The sequence below is a fragment of the Parasteatoda tepidariorum genome, chromosome 3, assembly GCF_043381705.1.
Source record: "Parasteatoda tepidariorum isolate YZ-2023 chromosome 3, CAS_Ptep_4.0, whole genome shotgun sequence".
Classification (NCBI taxonomy): Eukaryota; Metazoa; Arthropoda; class Arachnida; order Araneae; family Theridiidae; genus Parasteatoda; species Parasteatoda tepidariorum.
Window position 1 is genome coordinate 15517914 of NC_092206.1, and position 19528 is coordinate 15537441.

A 19528-nucleotide genomic window follows, 5' to 3' on the forward strand; every position below is an offset into this window, starting at 1 on the left:
CATTATCACACGTGAGTTAAAACAAATATTAAGCTCTAAACTTGGTTTTATTGCGAAAAGTCATGTTTTTAGAGAGACACGGTGTTTGATGCATTCTATTGAACGGCAGAAAAAGAGAATTGCCACATGATTTGGCTTATTGAAAAACTCACACCAGGACAAATTGGTCAGCTCATATCAGCAGAAATATTCATGACGCCATTGATCCAGAATTATTTCAGATCATCATCCAAAATATGTTTCATGGTCGGTGTGCATCACCATACATGTCTGTTTGAAAATGCACTAACGATATCCTAGAGAATTAACTGTTGAGACTATCACTGGTTTTTTCACCATTAAATAAAATTCTCTATTCAAATCATAATCACAAATCTCATTTACACACTTAAATACAAAATTTAAATTCAAACTGAAAGCTTTGCAACGCACGTAGGGTACAGCTAGTATATATATAGTTTCGCTACAACAGCAATAAAAAGTATTGGCACTTTTGGTAAAAAAAAAAAAAATATCTATGATACGTAGTATTTTCACTTCAATTTTTATTCTCCTATTAATTAGAGTTTCATCCTATGCACTTTTCTGCACGTTATATCCTAGGAACAAAAACATCGACTTTATGATAAAAATATATTATTAGTTTTAATTTTGACTTTAGTTAAAAAACTTTAAAAAAAATTTTTTTTAAAGAAAATTTCAACACGAAATAAAATTTTGTGTTTCTAAATATTATTTAGATCTTTGGACGAAGTAAATACATCTTATCTTTTTGTTTATTGTGGCCAAATATAAATGTTTTGTTGCTGTTCTCTTAACTCGTGCTGTTTGGCGAGTATAGTTTCATCGTAAAATCTTAATAAAGTTCTGAAATTAATTCCGATTGTTCTTTTTAATAAATCAATTACGAAACCGACATCGGAATTTCATATATTTAATATAGATCATTCGATGAACAAGATAAATATAATTTTAATGTGACGAAGTATAAATCTTTTGTTGCCAATTTTAAAACTCGTTGTTTGGCGCATTTACAGAATTTCGTTTCAGTCCCTTTCTTTTAATTTGAAAAATACAGCAACCACGAGACATATATTGGAATTTCCAATACATTATAATCCTGGGGAGCTCTCCTCACGGCCTTGCGAAAACTTTTCAGGATTGATTGCCGAATCCATTAAATCTGCAAAATCCTAGTTCGAAATATATGACCAAAGGTCATTTTTATCCTCCGTTCCTTATCCGTATTTTCATCTGCTCTGTAGTTCATACTTTAGAGCTTTTAGCTGTTCATTCAAAAAGAAAATAAGAAAAAAAAAATACATGAGGGGTGTGCTTGGGGATAAATAAATGCGAAAAAAAAAAGATTCATGGGATTTTTATTGATTGATTTACACAATACGTCTCTTGAATTATCATTAAAATCTAGAGTTTGAAATTACTGGTGGTCCGTTGTTCCAGAATCGCTAAAATTTAACTGAGACCACCATAAAATAAATTATGAGTAGTCCTCCAAGACAGCAATTCTTGTATTGTAATGAAATAAAGTGCTGTTTTACTTTATTTTATTTATTTATTTATTTGTAATTTGTGCTTTGCTCACTATATATGATTGATTGATTTACACAATAAGCCTCTTGAATTATCATTAAAATCTTAGAGTTTGAAATTAATGGTGGTCCGTTGTTCCGGAATCGCTAAAATTTAACTGAGACCACCATAAAATAAATTATGAGTAGTCCTCCAAGACAGCAATTCTTGTATTGTAATGAAATAAAGTGCTGTTTTATTTTATTTTATTTTATTTATTTATTTGTAATTTGTGCTTTGCTCACTATATATGATTGATTGATTTACACAATACGCATCTTGAATTATCATTAAAATATTAAGAGTTTGAAATTAATGGTGGTCCGTTGTTCCGGAATCGCTAAAATTTGACTGAGACCACCATAAAATAAATGAGTAGTCTTCCGAGCCAGCAATCTTTGTATTGTAAAGGAATAAAGTGCTGTTTTATTTTATNAAGTGCTGTTTTATTTTATTTTATTTATTTATTTATTTGTAATTTGTGCTTTGCTCACTATATATGATTGATTGATTTACACAATACGCCTCTTGAATTATCATTAAAATCTTAGAGTTTGAAAATAATGGTGGTCCGTTGTTCCGGAATCGCTAAAATTTAACTGAGACCACCATAAAATAAATGAGTAGCCTTCGGAGCCAGCAATTGTTGTATTGTAAAGGAATAAAGTGCTGTTTTATTTTATTTTATTTTATTTTATTTTATTTTATTTTATTTTATTTTATTTTATTTATTTGTAATTAGGGCTTTGCTCACTATATATACGATTGATTGATTTACACAATACGTCTTTTGAATTATCATTAAAATCCAGAGTTGGAAATTAATGGTGGTCCGTTGTTCCGGAATCGCTAAAATTTAACTGAGACCACCATAAAATAAATGAGTAGTCTTCCGAGCCAGCAATCGTTATATTGTAAAAGAATAAAGTGCTGTTTTATTTTATTTTATTTTTTTATTTATTTGTAATTTGTGCTTTGCTCACTATTTATGATGGATTGATTTACATTGAATTATCATTAAAATCCAGAGTTTGAAACTAATGATGATCCGTTGTTCCGGAATCGCTAAAATTTGACTGAGACCACCATAAAATAAATGAGTAGTCTTCCGAGCCAGCAATCTTTGTATTGTAAAAGAATAAAGTGCTGTTTTATTTATTTTATTTTATTTATTTATTTGTAATTTGTGCTTTGCTCAATATAACATATTTCATCGTAATTCTAAACATTGCACATTCTTTGTATTGTAATTTTTCATGAAATTCCCTAAATTTTACTTTTAAAAAAAATAAATAAAATAAGATTCTAATACATTCATGTAAATGGACCAGCAAAAATGCGTACGGACTAGTAGTATCTTTTAATAACAGGTCTTTTACGCCTGAGATTAAAATTTCTTAATTTTTCATTCCTGACTAATAATTAGCAAATATTTAGCGCTTTTAAATAAAGAAAATTAAAAAAAAAATTCTTTCAGATTTAAAAAAAAGAAACGTATTTGAATTTTGGCATTGTTTTAACACCAATTTTCAATCGTTTGAATTTTAATTTTTAAGAAAATGTCTCTCAGGTGCTGCTGGTGCGGTTATAAGATTTCTACGTAAACATACATTAACCTGGAACATCAGATTTCATTAGGCGAAAACCAAAGGCCACTATTGAAAGCTAATTTTTTTTTCTATTTCCCCAGATATAATTCTACTACTAGAAATAATTATTTTTCCTTTTTCGCTGGTGAAAGTAATATTTATCTCTTGTGAAAAAAAAGCTATTTTTACAGTAAAATATCAATTACTTCATAAGTAATACGTTTAACTATAGAAATATCTAAGTAACAAAGTTTATTACAATAGAAATTTTATATAATAATTCCTTTACAGAATTTCTTTTATTAATTATAAATACATTCATAGATTTTTCAATGATTATAATCTAAATAAAGCCTTATCTTAATCTTAATGCTTGATTATAATCTTAATGCAAGAATTAATTCTAAGCAAATTTTTTACAAATTAATGCCTTTTATCTATAATCAGTCTATTGCAATGGAATTGCACTTTTTTTTCTTTCTTTATTAATTTTTTTTTTTTTTGCAGCTCCTATTTCATAACTCATGTAGAAGTAATGCAGCATACTTGCATAGAATACTTTAATCAAATATGGAGTACAGATAAAAAGTCGGGGTAATTCATGACTGATTATTTATTTATTTATTTTGTATTCTCATCAAAAGCAGTAATAAAAATAAGAGCATGATCAAAAATAAATATTTTTTTTCTTTATGTCTCAATGGTTTAACTTTATAAAGTCATTAATCGTAATGATTTTATTTCTTTTGCATAATTATTCGGCCGGGATTCTTTAAGAGCTTCATTAGTTTACTTTTGTTTTCTAGTTTTCAATAGTATGAACATTTTAACACAGATTATTATACTAACCGAACACCCGTTCTTGGTTAGGGATAAAAGAAAAAAAAATCCTAAAAATCATTGAGTCTCTATTAATTAACAATACGAAATAACTTTCAATACTAAAATGCTGCATCAAGACAATTAAAAAATTTAAAATAGTTTCATTATTTTTCATTATTTAGTGTTTTCCCCGTAACTTTACAAAATACGTATTTAAAAGTTTGACTTATCAAAATAAAGATGAGCTAATATTTTATATGGTGCTATTAATCGGTGACAACTCACGATAGTCTAGATCAGCGGTTCCCAAATGGTACTTAAACTCTTCCACGGAGCCCTAGGGTTCCGCTGAAGAATTAAGGCGTTTCACAAGTTAGTAAGATAAATGATATTATATGTTAAATTAAGTTAGTAAGATACTTTATTAAAACGATGAAAAATTTTCCTACCTATAATTAAATATTTACAACTAGCCTTTTATAGATTAGCCTTAAAAAAATTGGGAACCGTTGGTCTAGATTTGAGGAGTGAAGATTTTTCATTGTCTTATCATTTATTATCTTAAATAAGGTTTTGTGTTCGACAGTTAAATTTGCAGTCCTTGAGCTAGATTTAGTCTAGTTAAAAATTTGCTTCAGGTGTTATATACATAAGATGAAAGTGATTAAAGAAGCGAAATTATGGTTTACTTCGAAAAGAAAACTCAAAAGAACTGATATAAACGTTAAAAATGGTTATTATGGAAACACAATTCTTTATTAAAAAATTTAGTTACACTTTCTTAAAAAAGCTTGTTAAGAATTACTAATTGAATATTTTATAAATGCTTGTATTTTTTCATAATTCGTTTTATATATTGTTAGAAATTTTATGTTTTCCTTTAAGAAATGTTATTTTCATTTCATTGGCTATTTTTATTTTATTATTCTTTTTAATGGTGGGCACTTGGGGGTTGTCCCATTGGCCACAGAAATGCCAGAACTGCCACTCTCTTCTCGTTACCCAGTGGGCAAAGCCACGGCGGTGGAGCAGCGTCGCCCACGTCACACAACCACAAACCTGTTTATAGGGCGGGTCACATTCACACAATCACACGCCAAGTAGAAAAGACGTAGAACACAGAGAGAAAGAAACATCCATGCCCTGAGCAGGATTCGAACCCGCGACCAGCGGCTCCGCAGTCAGGCACGCTAACCACTCGGCCACCAGGTCGGCTCTATTTTTATTTAATTTACCTGAAATAATTTCATGTACCCGTAAAGTGTTCGACTTCGCGCAGGTCGTCGGGCTACCGAAGCGGGGGTGCCACCCCCTCCGCAGAGGATCAGAATTGTGATGGCATGTCTTCGGATCATCCTCCGGGATGTTTCCCAGACCGTCGCCAATAGCCCATTGTGCAGCTCTAGTGCGACGTAAATTAACAACAACAACAACTGAAATAATTTCATAAAGGTAGCAGAAAGATTGAAAAAAAATATGAATTATAGGTTGGATCTATATTCAATCAGAAGTTTCAAAACTCATTAGGGGTTATAAAAAGTGCTAACTCGTAGAAACTCTTTGATTCTTCTACGGAACCTTAGGGTTCCGAGGAACACCACTTGGGAACCGCTGATCTAGATCGGAGTTTCTTAAATTTTTTGGTGTAGGGACCCCGTAATATTTGCGAAAATTTTGTGAGACCCCGGAAATATTGCTCAAATTCAACACCATTTTTTCATTTGTGGCTGTAATATTATTTCAATATTAGATTATAATTATAATTAAAGAATTAAAAATCATAATTAATTTGAATTATATGTTTTTTTGAACTTCATCCACTCTATTTCTTAAATACTTCTTCAGATTTTTTAATTATAAAAAACAAATCTGATTTGTTTGTTTAGAACTAATTTTAAACTAATTTTTTTAAAACAGTAATTTTTTTATAACCTATTTTCCAAAGAACTGCTGAGTCTGCTTCTTTAAATAATGGAATTTCGAATTATAAAATACAAAATTTAACTTCGTATAAAGTTTTGTTGAAAATGCAATCGAATAAAGGTCATGAGAGTGCTTGTTTATACACAATATAAGGTAAAATTCTAAAATTAAAGCCCATACACTTTTTTTATTCTAAGTTTTTTTTCTTCAAGACTTTATTTTAAAGGGGGTGGGGAGTTAGCCCTACTTGTCGTGTCCCTTTTACTTATTTCAATTTTATTTTCCATTTGATCTTAAAAAAAAAAAAAAAATGCAGTTACGTTATTGACGGGATCCTGTGCTTCGCATTTCAATAAGTGAATTTTGTGTTTGATGCCCCAGGTCTATAAAATACGTGTCTGCATTTCACAAAGTTTAGGTTCAAGCGTTTTTAGAGGAGAAAAAGAAAATATCCGATCTTTTAAGGGAGGGGGTGAAAGCCAGAAATTAAACAAGAGTTTGAAAACAAACACAGGGAGTCAGTGGCTGTAATTTCCCCAGGGAAATTATTTCAGCATAACGACATAACACTCCGTTTTTCGTCTCCGGGGGTAAAGGGAGGAAAAAAGGGACCACATTTTGACAGAAGTAAAAAAATATTAAGGAAAACGAAAACCAGTTTCACTTACCCTTAGGCCATCAAGTTAAAAAAAAAATAATAAGGTGAGGGTGAAATGAAAAACAGGGGGGGGGGGATGAGGAAAATATAAGTTAAAAAATGAGAATTTCACATATTTTTAGTTTGTCTTATGTTTTTACCCGAGTCTTTAAAATAAAGATAAGAATTTTAAGGTGCGATAAATATCTTCGATTAAATTGTATTACTTTGCATAAAGTGATTAGATTACATATTTGTAACTATAATTGCATTTTTTATTATTTCTTTTTTAGGTTTTTGATACTTTATTGAATTTAAATTCGGGAGAATTTTTTAAAAATTTACTCAAAGCCTTAATCTAATCCATGAGTAGGGGAGAGTGGGGTCAATTGTAACAGGGTACGATTGTAACATAGCAAAAATTTNAATATATTGGATTTTTTGTTAGTTAAAAATAGTTAAGTAAAAAATGTTACAATTGACCCCACTCTCCCCCGCTCTCAAATGCACGGTGAATAAAAATTTGTATCAGAAAAGCTATGTGCTCTAAATTTTTTTCAGAATTTTCAAATTCAAAATTTAAATTTCTTAGAATTTTTAAATTTAGCATTGTTTTTTATTTGTTATTAAAATTATTTTATTTTTGTTATTGCTGTCAAACCCCGCTATAATGAACACGGTTTATAGTGAACTCCCGGATATAGTGAACGAAATGTTCGGTCCCGTGCCTAAGCTATACACGTATAATGTTATTTTTTGTGGATATAGTGAACCAGAAAAGTGAGGAAGATGGATATAATGAACTTTTTTCTGACTTCGACTGATTTTTCTTCTTCATTATTTTGTAATAATTTTGAAATGTCAACTTCAAAATAAATACTTATACTGATTTTTAAAACCATCTATGCAGTGGAATGTAGCTATAAGCATCTTTTCTTGTTTGCTACTTTTATCTCACTTTCCCATCCCTTAATAAAAGCCATCCCAGGCAGATGTATGGACAAAATTTTTCCTCAATCAGCTAAAGATTACTGATTTTTTTTTCGTACACAAGACGAAGAGTAATTAAAAATAAAAATACGTTAACACATTTTTTGTTACTACGCATTATTTTTCAGTCATTTTTGTATTTCATTTTAATTGTCATTTATTTAAGAAATGTGCAATAAAAGAAAGGAGTTCTTAACCTTTAGTTAAAATATTTTGGGGAACGGATATATTGAATTCCCGGTTATAGTGAACCGAAATTTCGGCCCCTTGACTGCATTACATATTAAAATTTAAAAAAAGGAAAAACTACTCATTCGTTTTACCGTACTATACAAATTTTAATGTTACTATCTGCAGTAAACAGATAGACAAAAAATGTATTGAAAAGTGTAAAATATGCCATTCAGTTTTTTAAATTTTTTTTTTATAATAGTTAATTGATTGTTAGTTTTAAAAAGCCTTTTAATTTTATTTCCTGTGGTTTTTAAAATTTTTTCATCATTTTCGTTATTGAGCATAACGCGGCGTAACCATTCGTTTTTTAGTTTGTCTACGGCAAGAACTCCCCTGGCCACAAAGTCTGAAATCGTCCACTGATATGGAAACAAGAATAGCGATTTCAGGGAGGGTAGCTTCTCTTCATTCTAGGGCTAACACAGTAGACCGAAGAAAAAGATTTCTTTTCTCTCGCCGACCCGACACCCCTACTTGAAATAATTATACCTCGTTACCATAGTCCCCGCCATGAGTCCAGATGAATGGCTAGGGGAGTTCTTACATTAGATAAACTATACGTCTCCAGGGGTATGAAAAAGGAAACAACCACCAAGATAGCACCGTTACCAGATTGCAACAAAAATGTGACAGTCAATGAGACTCTATGGTGAAGTTGAGAAGTCACATGCGACTTCTGCGACGTCGATTCATGGACCTAAAGAAATTACTATACCCACTTTTGACGCATCATATTTTGACGTCACCCAGATGTCAACATGAGACCACAATGAGACATGTAATTGTCGCAGTGACGTCACCGTGTGACAAGAATGTAACATATTCACGTCTCAACTTAGTCACACGATGACAGTTATGAAAGGCAAAGCACAGGTGTCGCTGAAATCGATGATGATGCAAATATGATATGAGGCTTGCTAAAAATTCTGTGTAGTCTACATTTAATGTATACTATTGCCTATTTCTTTAATAAGCATTGCTCTGCTTTGTTTTTGATTTATTATTAATAGCTGGGGCCGGGATAGCTAGGTTGGTAGGGCACAGGGCTCATGTCGAAGAGGTCGTGGGTTCGATCCCCGCTGGCCGGAAACTCCCCGTGTAGTAAATGGTGACTGATACACGTTCAATTTGTCGGGTCACAAAGTTCTCCATGTTCCCATAACAAACCAATACCTCTGGGGGTACTGATCCAGGAGTTCCCTTGTCTTCTGGATTGGGATCAAAATTACTAGGATACGGAGTTGAACATTGGTAGTCGTAAACCCAGAATTGTGTCGGCTGTTCAACAACGGTTATAATTATAATATTACTAATAGCTGCGTGTGAGAGANGATCATTAAATAAACAAACACTACTTGCACTCGTATAAAAAAAAATATATAATAGCGGTTGAAGTTTAATCTCGTACGATTCGAGAAAGCGTGAAATTCATTGATTTGGCGTGTTAAGAATTCGCACGCCAAACAGTGCCAATTGGAGTGCCCCAGAGTTAGTCAAAGTGGAATATCGCTGCCGGTATAGCCAGGTTGGTCGGGCACTGGGCTTATGTCGAAGAGGTCGTGAGTTCGATCTCCGCAGTCTGAAGACACCCCGTGCTGTAAATGGTGACTGATACACGTTCAATTTGTCAGATCACAAAGTCCTTCATGTTCCCATAACAAATCAATACCTTTGGGGTTACTGATAAAGGAGCTCCCTTGTCTTCTGGATAGGGATCAAAATTACAAGGATACGGAGTTGAACATTGGTAGTCGTAAACCCAGAATTGTGTTGGTTGTTCGACGACGGTTATAATTATAATATTACTAATAGCTGCGTGTGAGAGAGTCATCTCTCGGACAGATTAATGATTTTTAATAATTTTTTGGTTAAAAAGAAAATTTCGATATTAATCTTACATATTTATTGTATTTATTTCTGGCTAACTAATTTCAAAAATATTGCATAAATGTTAACATTTTCCGTTCCATAAAGGTTGGAGGGAATGAATAGAGAATGGATTTTCTAATTCATTTTTAACTCTACTCTTCCAAAAAAATATTTACAACAGACATCAAGTAATTGAGCGAAAATACCTAAGTCTCACTTTTTAAGTAATTGTTCGAAAAAATTGTTAAATAATTCTACAGTTGAAAAAGTTTTGGTTAGTTAAAAATGTTTTCATATCGGAATATTTATTCAAACGTAAATGTTTGATCATTAAGAATGTATCAATAAAATAAGCGGTAATATAGCGAAAATGAGCTTGCATAATTTTTAGAAAATTACATATAATCAGTCATTTATGCAGAATAATGGACAAATAAAGAAATAAATGCTTGTCTTTTGGGTGTGTTGTTTGCAATTATAATTTATAATTAGGATTATAAAAATTTAGATGAAGATTGTTTTTTTTATATAGCTGTATTAGGAAAAAATTATGATTAAAGTTATGAGAATTATTATTTTACCTCAAAAGTTCATATTTATGTATTTCAATATTTCATTATAACTCCCATATGTTAATGTGTGCCTTTGTCAAGTGTATTCTAAATTGATAAATAAGATTAAAGTATTTAAGATAAACATGTTTACTCATTAAATAAGTAACAAATTATAACGACTTTTTGCCACAATGAGAATTTTATGTAAAAAATTTTTTGTTGTTGACATTTTACTATTATAAAGTATCGATAATGCACTTTTTTTCCTAGTAGACTATAATTCATGTTTATGTACCATACAGAGTTGGCTGATTGGGGAGAAGATAAACTCGGTTTAACAACAGTTAGAAAACTATCTATTTAGATGATTAATCAAACTTTCTATTTAGAATATGTGGGTGGGGATAGATTGGTCGGTAAGGCGTGGGACCATGTCCGAGAGTTCATGGGTTCGAACCCCGCCAGCCGAAGACTCCCAGTGCAGTAAAATGGTGACTGATGCACGTTAAATCTGTCGAGCCGCAAAATTCTCCATGCTCCCATCACAAACCAAAAACTCTGGGGGTACTGGATTGGAGATCAATCGTTCTCTGATTGAGGTCAAAATTACGATCTGTGGATCAATGAATGGATGTATGAATAGGTCCATCCAATAAACGGGTACGACGAATGGGTGTGACAGAAGTCGAATTCTGGGCCATAGATGGCCCCACTGGAAAACAAGAACAATCGCACCCCTCTGCCTAAAACAGGCATACGAAACCAACCATTTAGATTATGTTTTTAAACGGTTTTCCTTTTATTGATCTTACCGAGCTCAGTATAAGAACCAAAGCTTACGACTTGCCGTTAAATACTTCTTAGGGTATGTCTTTCATTAACGTTTTTGAGTACTTATAAGTTTCAGGATGCTCTATAAAACGTATAACTAGATTAGGTACCTATTGCCACAATTAATTTGACATTACTGACATCAACAAAAGTTGTGATATTTTTTCATACTCCCGAAACTGATAAGTTCCCATTATTGAATAAAACATTGCAATATATTGAAGCTTTATTTAATTTTTTGAAGTTTGCTTTTTATCTTTAAAAGCATTAAAGTTTTTTACAATGAAGCAGGGTTTCCGCTACGGTAGCTTTTTTCGCAAAATGCGTAAAGACCCGTCAAAAATGCTAAAATTCAACAAAGCATTTTCGCATTTTTGCTAAAGGATTTTACTAAATTCCATTGAAAAAAAAGCTTCCGCGAAAAACCATGACGCTAACATCCATGAAAAAAACTTGATCAAACAAGAAGGAGAAAAAATCTAAATATCTTTCGCAAGAAGAACCATGACGCTACGAATTACGAATTACAGCATTATGGTGTAAAGGAAATCCGTTGCATTTTCAATTTGTTTTCGGTATCTCCCAGAAAAGATTTTCAGTTTACAGAAACTGAATTACTTTGTGAATGGGGATTATTTAAACACATCTTAATGCAACGATGTAAAAACATGTCATTTAATGAATTACTTTTATTTTTATATACCAATGATGTGTCTGAACAGTACCCATTAATAACTTCTGTTATAGAGTATTGTGCAAAAATACCAATGCACACTGTTGACTGTGAAAGGGGCTTTAGCTGCCTTAATTTGATTAAAACTAATATTCGAAACAGGTTGTTAATCAACCATGTAAACAATTTGTTAATGATTAATATTGAGGGCCCTGAAAGTGCATTTAACTTTCAAGAAGCATTTGTAAAATGGGCAAACATGAAAGAAAGGAAGATTGTTAATTATAAACCAAAATGTTTTGATAAATAATAAATGTGTTTTTTTTTGTTATAGGTATTCTTTTTGATATTCTTGTACATTAAGCTATTCTTTGTCAGATAACTTACAGTACTTGTTTGATATAAAGTAATTTTATAAGCCTAATGGCATTTTAGCATTTTGCTAAAACTTTTTTTCAGATTTTAGCTTTTTTGCTAATGAATTTTTAGACTCAGCTTAAACCCTGCAATGAAGATATGATCGACAGCACATCTAGAAATTTTCGAGTAATTATAATGCCATTTATTTATAATTTAACCTTAACATGGACATTTTTATAAGAATCTGGAGCTTTCTTCATTCTCTTTTCGTCGGTTTTGTGCATTTAGTGAAATCTGACACAAAAAGTACACATTTTTACAATTATACTCAATATTTAATCCGTTTTTTTGGAGTAATGGTTAGATTACTTCTCCTAATTTGTAAAAGTTTATATTTTATTATTAAAATACAAGATTAAGTGATCAAATTTTTGATAATTTAAGTTCCTTCGTAATGCATATTCGTATATTTTATTACGATGGTTCATTTTGATTTATGCTGATATACAATTCTATTAAAATTGACAAAATAATAACTTGAGATTCTATTATAAATTACTCAAAGAAAAGTGTGGTTCATAATTCAAATAAAAGTTATTGTAGAATAAAAGTAAAGTTCATTAAAAATAAAAGTTAGTTCTGCGTATGAAATGAAACAGGCATATCGGTAATTTTGCTTGGCTTTAATGATCTTATAAGATCTAAAGAATTTTGGTAGCAGTTTCAGTTCAGTTTCGAATTGAGCTCTCGCTATAGCCTCCATTTCACCTGGCTTGTATACACGAGCTGCTTTACAACATTTTTTGAAACTCTTATTACTTTCCTCCTGAATTTTTTGTATGTTCCCCCTGCTTCTTCTCTCATCTCGTTTCGATCTTCGAAAAAGGTTTTCCGCATATTTATGGGGAGTAGAAGCTTCTCTGTGTGACATATTTTTAGACTTAATGTAAATGTTCAATTCTCGCGCTAACTCGACAATGTTAAGTCAATTTTCTCTCTGACGGATTGGAATATGACTGGCCATCTCTTTATTTAAAATCTCAATTATTAATAAATTGAAGCACAATAAATTAAAACACAATTTAATAAATTAGAATACGCATTACAGTAATAAATCTTCCTAGAATATTAAGCCTCTTCACATATCGCCATACAAGCACATCAGAAGTTTTCTAAATTTTTTCCAATTTTAGGAAACTTGTTATTGTTTACATTCAGTGTAATATTCTATTTCAGAACTGTTACAACTAAGCATTTGTGATTAAAAATGGTAATAAAAATATTTTTGTACGCCAATAGTAAGATAAATCACAAAAGTAAGTTAAACCTAAGATCCAGTCTTTTGTTGCCACCAGAAATATAGGATTTTTACTTCCTCTTATGGGTTCCTTATATCTACATTATCTACGACACTACTTGCGGCACAAAGAATAAAAGCGAAGAGCAAAGATCCTCTTCTTCACCCAACATCAATCCGAAACTTACGGATGGAGTGAAGCCTGTTCTTGTATTTTAAAGTTTTGTAATTTAATTATTAGAATTGAAATCCAATCAGTTTGCTATCCCGAAGATTTATTTATGAAAAATAGCTGCTAATTTTTTTTAAAATGCTTCATGTATTCTTTAAATCTTTTAAGTTTTTAATATTACTTTCCTCATGCATACCATTGATTCGTAAGTGTTACAGATAATGTTTATTAATTTATGATATTTAAAAATTGTTTGCTTACATTGAAAAACCTACTAATAGTTATCATCATAAGTTATTTGAATTTATACTTGAGAAATATTCACTCGAATTTATTTGTATTCTTTTGTATTTTGTATATTATTGAGCGTATAAATAAAGGAATATATTTTAAAAGTGACAAGATAAATGATAACTTTCTAAATTTCCTTTTAATGAATGATTCAAATTATTATAGTTAAGTGACGAAATTTTTAGTGTAGTTGCTAAGAGTTTACCAACCTGCGACAAAACTTATAACTAAAACTTTTAAAATAGATATCGTTGTACGTTTAAAGTTACCATGCTTTCAAATTATTTTCACTCATTAATATTAATTTTTGAAATACATGACTCTATTAGTTGGTTTCATATAACTGCAGAGCTCTTGTGCAGTTGACAGATCTGTCAACTGTATAGGAGGTTCCTTTTATGTTTTATATTTATATAATGTTTACTTTTAAGTCTTTAATGAGCAAAGCATATTAATGAGTTTTTTCTTCTTTACTTTTATTGTCAGTGCACCTTAAAATGTTATAATTTTGAATTTTATAGTGATGGATACAATCAGTTATTTAATTTAAGAAGACAATTTTTGCTTCTATATTAAAACTCAATATAAGAGTATAATTCTAACTATCATAATTTATCTTTCACTGAATCACATATTGCAGAATGGGCTTAGAAATACTAAATAATTTTTTATTGCCAGTCTATTATTAATTACATAATGTTATAAATGTACTCTTTTATATCTATTTTATGCTTTTGAAAATTAAACTATTTAAAGATTTATTTATTTTCCTTAAGAATCCTAATCCATTTAAGATTGTCTCTTTTTAAAGAAGCCTAATCTTTTAAAGGTTGGTGCTTATTCAAAAGTTCTATGTAAAAAAAATCTGGCTTCAATAAAGTAAAACAAATGTTTTTTATTAAAAAATGTTGTCAAACTTTTTGATATCCTGTTATGAAACTTTCTTTTATTTATAGGAAAAGTAAACTTATGTCAATAAGAAAATACTATGTAAATATTCACAATTGGCGACATGTGCGCCCGACTAATGGAAAAGTACCGATTTTATATTTTGTATAACAGTTTGATCAGAAGGTGAGATTTCAGTCGTTGAATGTTTGGCATCACTTTCTTTTTTCATTCCACAAAACCATTTTTATTAAAATATTTGCGATTATCTAACTAAATTTGATTAATTAAAAGACAAATTCTTAAAGAGTCCAATATCCAATTTGATTGATGAACAAAATGACAAAGTGTAAGTTATTTTAACAAATAATTTATTCTTATTTCACCAGATGGTTTACGTAAAAGACAAAGTGAAGAAGAAATTATTACTACAACTGAGAGTATTTTGACTGCAATTAAAAATGTGGCGGAAAAGGTTCAAAATGAGGAAATAAAACAATTTGCTGAAGAAACAGCTAAAGCAGTTAAAAATGAAGAGGCAGAGAAAGGAAAATCTATTAATGAAGATGCAGTTGAAAAGGTTTTTATAGTTTTCTTTTTTCAATGTTATGTCATATTCATTCATATTCATTGAATGAAAATTTTATTTCATTCAATTCTTTTTTAAACTTATAAAATTTAAAAAAAAAAATTTAAATTTTTTTTGATGTATTTGTTAATGTTAAAGTGATGCAGTTATTTCATAGAATAACTAGATATTTCATGATATATAATAGATGAAAATTTTCATACTTTGCCCAGTTATTTAATGAAATAACTAGTTATTCTATGAAATAAAACTTTATTCTATGAAATAAAACTATTTGTTCTATGAAATAATTTATGACTATGAAATTATGAAAAATAAAAAATTTTAAAGTTATTTTATAAATTTGTAGTCATAAATCATATTTTATAAATTTGAGATCATAAAAGCTAAAATTTCTCGAAAAATAAAAAGCTTTATTTGTTAATATGTAACATATAAAGCATGCAATGCAACATTATAGGATTGAAACTTTTTAGTATTTTATTATGAATGGCCTGCACTAAGAACTTCAAATTACTGGCTAGTAAATTAGCCAAATATCAAAAGTTTAAGCTGAATTTCAAAAATCTTAGCCTGAGGTAAATTGTATCAAATTCTTATAATTAATTTTTTTCCCATTGAAAACTTTAGGTCAAAATACAAATTTACTATTAATTTAACTATTTTAAAAACGCAAATTCAGATCAAGAGTCATTTTACACTCGGGAAAAAGTAAATGAGCAATAAATGGGGGAGAGAATCAAAAATGTAGACTTTGAGGAAATTAAATAAGAATAGTTTGAGGTTAATTTTTGATACCTTCTTAGACTAGAGCAGTAATATAAGGATAAAACCTCCAGCAATATTTGTTGCTTTTATATATTCTGACTATCTTTTAAATGAATGTATTTCTATTTTAAATTTTGTCTTTTATTTTTTAAAAAAAGAATTTTCATTGTCTTGCTTATTTTTTACTGTCTCTATTATAATCATTCAGAAAAAATAGTGTTTAAAGTAGTGGGAAAAAATATTTATTTTCTGAAAAAATAGTTATGCATCTAGCTACCACTTAATCTGGTTTATAAACACAAACTTATCCTTACACCATATCGCATTGTCTGGCGAAAACTTATTAATTTATATTTTAAATTTTTTTTTATGCTCTTATAATCTCTCTTGTTGGTTACATTATCTGGACTTAGTATAACTCTAATAAATTAAGCAACATATCTTTGGGAAATTACTGTAATCAAATAAAAAAAGATACAAGATTTGTTCACAAAAATTCATATTGATGTAATTTTCAAGATCAGGGAGAGTATGTATTTTTATTTCGGTAGAAGAAATCATTTGCCAATACTTTCGCCAAAACACAGTTTGTTTTGCTTAATTTACCATTGGCGATGTGGCGAATGCTTAGCGCGGGCCCTGATTTATGGAATTAAATTCAATAGAATTGAAAGATGATCAATTCAGTCAACTCAGTTTTCTTTAGGTTATTGTTTTGTTTGATTTGAATCACCTTATATGATAAATATTTGTAATTTCTCTCAGAATTTTTTAAATCCACCTGCTCTGCTTAAAAAGAGATACGATCTATTATAACATCTAAATAAATTTGTTTTTTAAATTTTACTTACAATGCTACTCTTATTAGGGCCTGAAACTTTGGCAACTGGAATCATTTTTAACTTAATAGAATTTCACTAAATCTGAAAAGAAATTAATTTTTAAATTCTAAGTTTTTTTTTGGTTTTTCACTTGTATTTTACAACTAATATTCATTTCTGAGTAGAATTTCGACAATCTGTTCCTACTTACGTTTCTTAGAAGAAAGCGATTTAAGATATTAAAAGTTATTAAGATATAAAAATTCTGACTTCTAAACTTTTTTTTTCATTCATAATAAACTTTTAAGGTAGTAGAAGATGAACTCAAAGAAAAAGTAAAAGAATCTCAAGAACAATTCAAAGAAAATGGAGAAGAATTTGTTGAAGATTTAGAAAAGTTTAAAGCTACAAGAGATAAGGAACAACTTCAAAAAGATTTAGAAAAGTTTAGATCTGTAGAAATCCCAAAAGAGGACAATTCAACTACATCAACAATGGTATGTTTTTATTTCTTGTGATTTAATTTTGCTTTGTCATGACATTTAAATTAAATTATTATGAACTTCCTTGAATTTTTATTTATTTTTTAAATTGAAACATTAAATGCATGAATCAAGTCCCTTAGACTTTTTAAAATTTAGAGTTTTATTTGAAGATATATTCATATATAAAGATCATTCATATATGAACATATATATGTATATATACTTGGTATCTAGGGTTTATATTTTCATATAAATTGGTGTTATGTAAAAATGTTAGGTCTTTTTTCTCAAAACTTATTTGTGTTATGTAATTGCAGAGTTCTCTCTGGAACTAAGAAAAGGCATGGTGCTTCCTCTCAGAAAAGGGCACTTTAAGTTTTGTTAAGGGCCCTTACTTACCACCATAAAAACTTATCAAAATGTGTAATATTAATTAGTAACTGAATTTGACCCTCCATTTTTAAATTACTCTCTTACACTATTTTATGTGTATATTTCACAAACTAAATCTCACTGATTATCAACATAACAGAAAAATTCGAAACTTTTGAAAATTAATTAAAGGCAAGCTCTGTGCATAAATTTTCTTCAAAAAAAAAAAAACAANAAAAAAAAAAAAAAAAAAAAAAAAAAAAATTAAACTAAAGTAGGATTAATTTATAAACTACTTAAAAGCTTTTTTTTAAATTTTAAACTGAAAATTTCAGGAAAATAAACTTTTAAAGGTGCATTTTTAAATGAAAGGTATTTACTTAAAAATGATGGTAAAAGTTAAAATTAGTAAAAAACTCATTAATATACACCCTTCCCCAAATAAAAGGTGTGAATATCTGAATCCGAATATGTTGTGAATTTTAACTATGTGCATAAGAAAATACTTGCTGAAATAAAATTAAAAATTAAAGTTAAATAATTATCAATAATTAAATAAATCAGAAGTGGACTTTTCCTTAAAATAGTTGGGTAAGCTGCTAACCTTCTCCTTAAAAAAATGAAATAAAAATGCAGTGTTTTTAAGAAATGATGGCTTATTTTTACAAAAGAAGCAAGAAGGGCTTATTCATAGTTTTTAAAGAGCAGGCTTTTCCTTAAAATAGTTGGGTAAGCTGCTAACCTTCTCCTTAAAAAAATGGAATAAAAATGCAGTGTTTTTAAGTAATGATTGCTTATTTTTACAAAAAATGTAAGAAGGGTTTATTCATAGGTTTCAAAGAGCAGGCAAGGCACACCACCCTTCTTAACACTGTAATTGATTCTTTTAGTACCATTACAGTAATTTAGAAGTGTTAAATTACTGAATTTATGGGAAATTAGGAAAAAAACAAGATACATGTAATTTTTTTCTTATTAATTTTTCAATTTCTAACATTTTATAAATTTTAAATTACAGATTGTGTTAAAGTGATATCACGCTTTTTAATTATTTATCTTTTATTTGTACTTACTAAACCTCAAACGGTTTGTCTTGGAATGTTGTGTGTTTGCTGAATAAACAGGTTTTAAACCATGTGTTTCTATAGGAATATTGTGTATTTCGATTTAGATGAAAAGTTTGTATGAATTAGTCATTGATTTAATAAACATAGTGTTTAAATAAAAATTTAAACTTACGTTGTTATTTTTATACTCATCTCGAAACTTTTTGGTATGATTGCCCCCCTGTCAGGTATCACTTTACCCCTCTCCTTATTAGGTGGAACTTAAAAATTGTTGAGAAGAAAGCCTTTGTCTTTCAAAGAAATATAATTATATTCTTAAAAAGTCTAGTTTTTTTCTTAAATGAGAATAAATTAAAAACATAATGGCGAGGATGCGTTCCTACTTTACCACCAACTTCCTGTTGAAGCATTTTTTCCTCAGAAAACTCTGAGAAGTCTTTTGTTTGTATCCATATGGGAAATTATTCAACACCCCTTACAAATAGGGGAAAAGAAGAAGACAGTTCTACCCCATCGTCTTCAAGTGACTACACTTTTTGAGACAGAATATAATCTGTGCATACTTTCTCCTCATTCAATGAAGAAATTTTTTTTAAAGAATGTTACATCATTGATTGTTAAAAGATTTCGGCGAAATGTCTTAATCTCGAATGTTCTTAATTAAATCATCTCTAAAGTTCATTTTTAATCTATTTGAAAGAAAAGC

The 19528-nt window shown here is 29.5% G+C and overlaps 1 protein-coding gene across 1 annotated transcript in view; it reads left to right on the forward strand.

Annotated features, from left to right (window-relative positions):
- The first annotated feature begins 13491 nt into the window (after window positions 1-13491).
- The window catches only part of LOC107436464 (lysosome-associated membrane glycoprotein 5), a 29074-nt gene continuing 23037 nt past the window's right edge, over window positions 13492-19528 (forward strand). Inside the window, exons 1-3 of the mRNA XM_016048200.3 lie at window positions 13492-13746; window positions 15110-15300; window positions 17207-17395. Of these exons, the coding sequence (XP_015903686.2) occupies window positions 13680-13746; window positions 15110-15300; window positions 17207-17395 (447 nt within the window). The 5' untranslated portion in view covers window positions 13492-13679. The remainder of the gene's footprint in view (window positions 13747-15109; window positions 15301-17206; window positions 17396-19528) is intronic.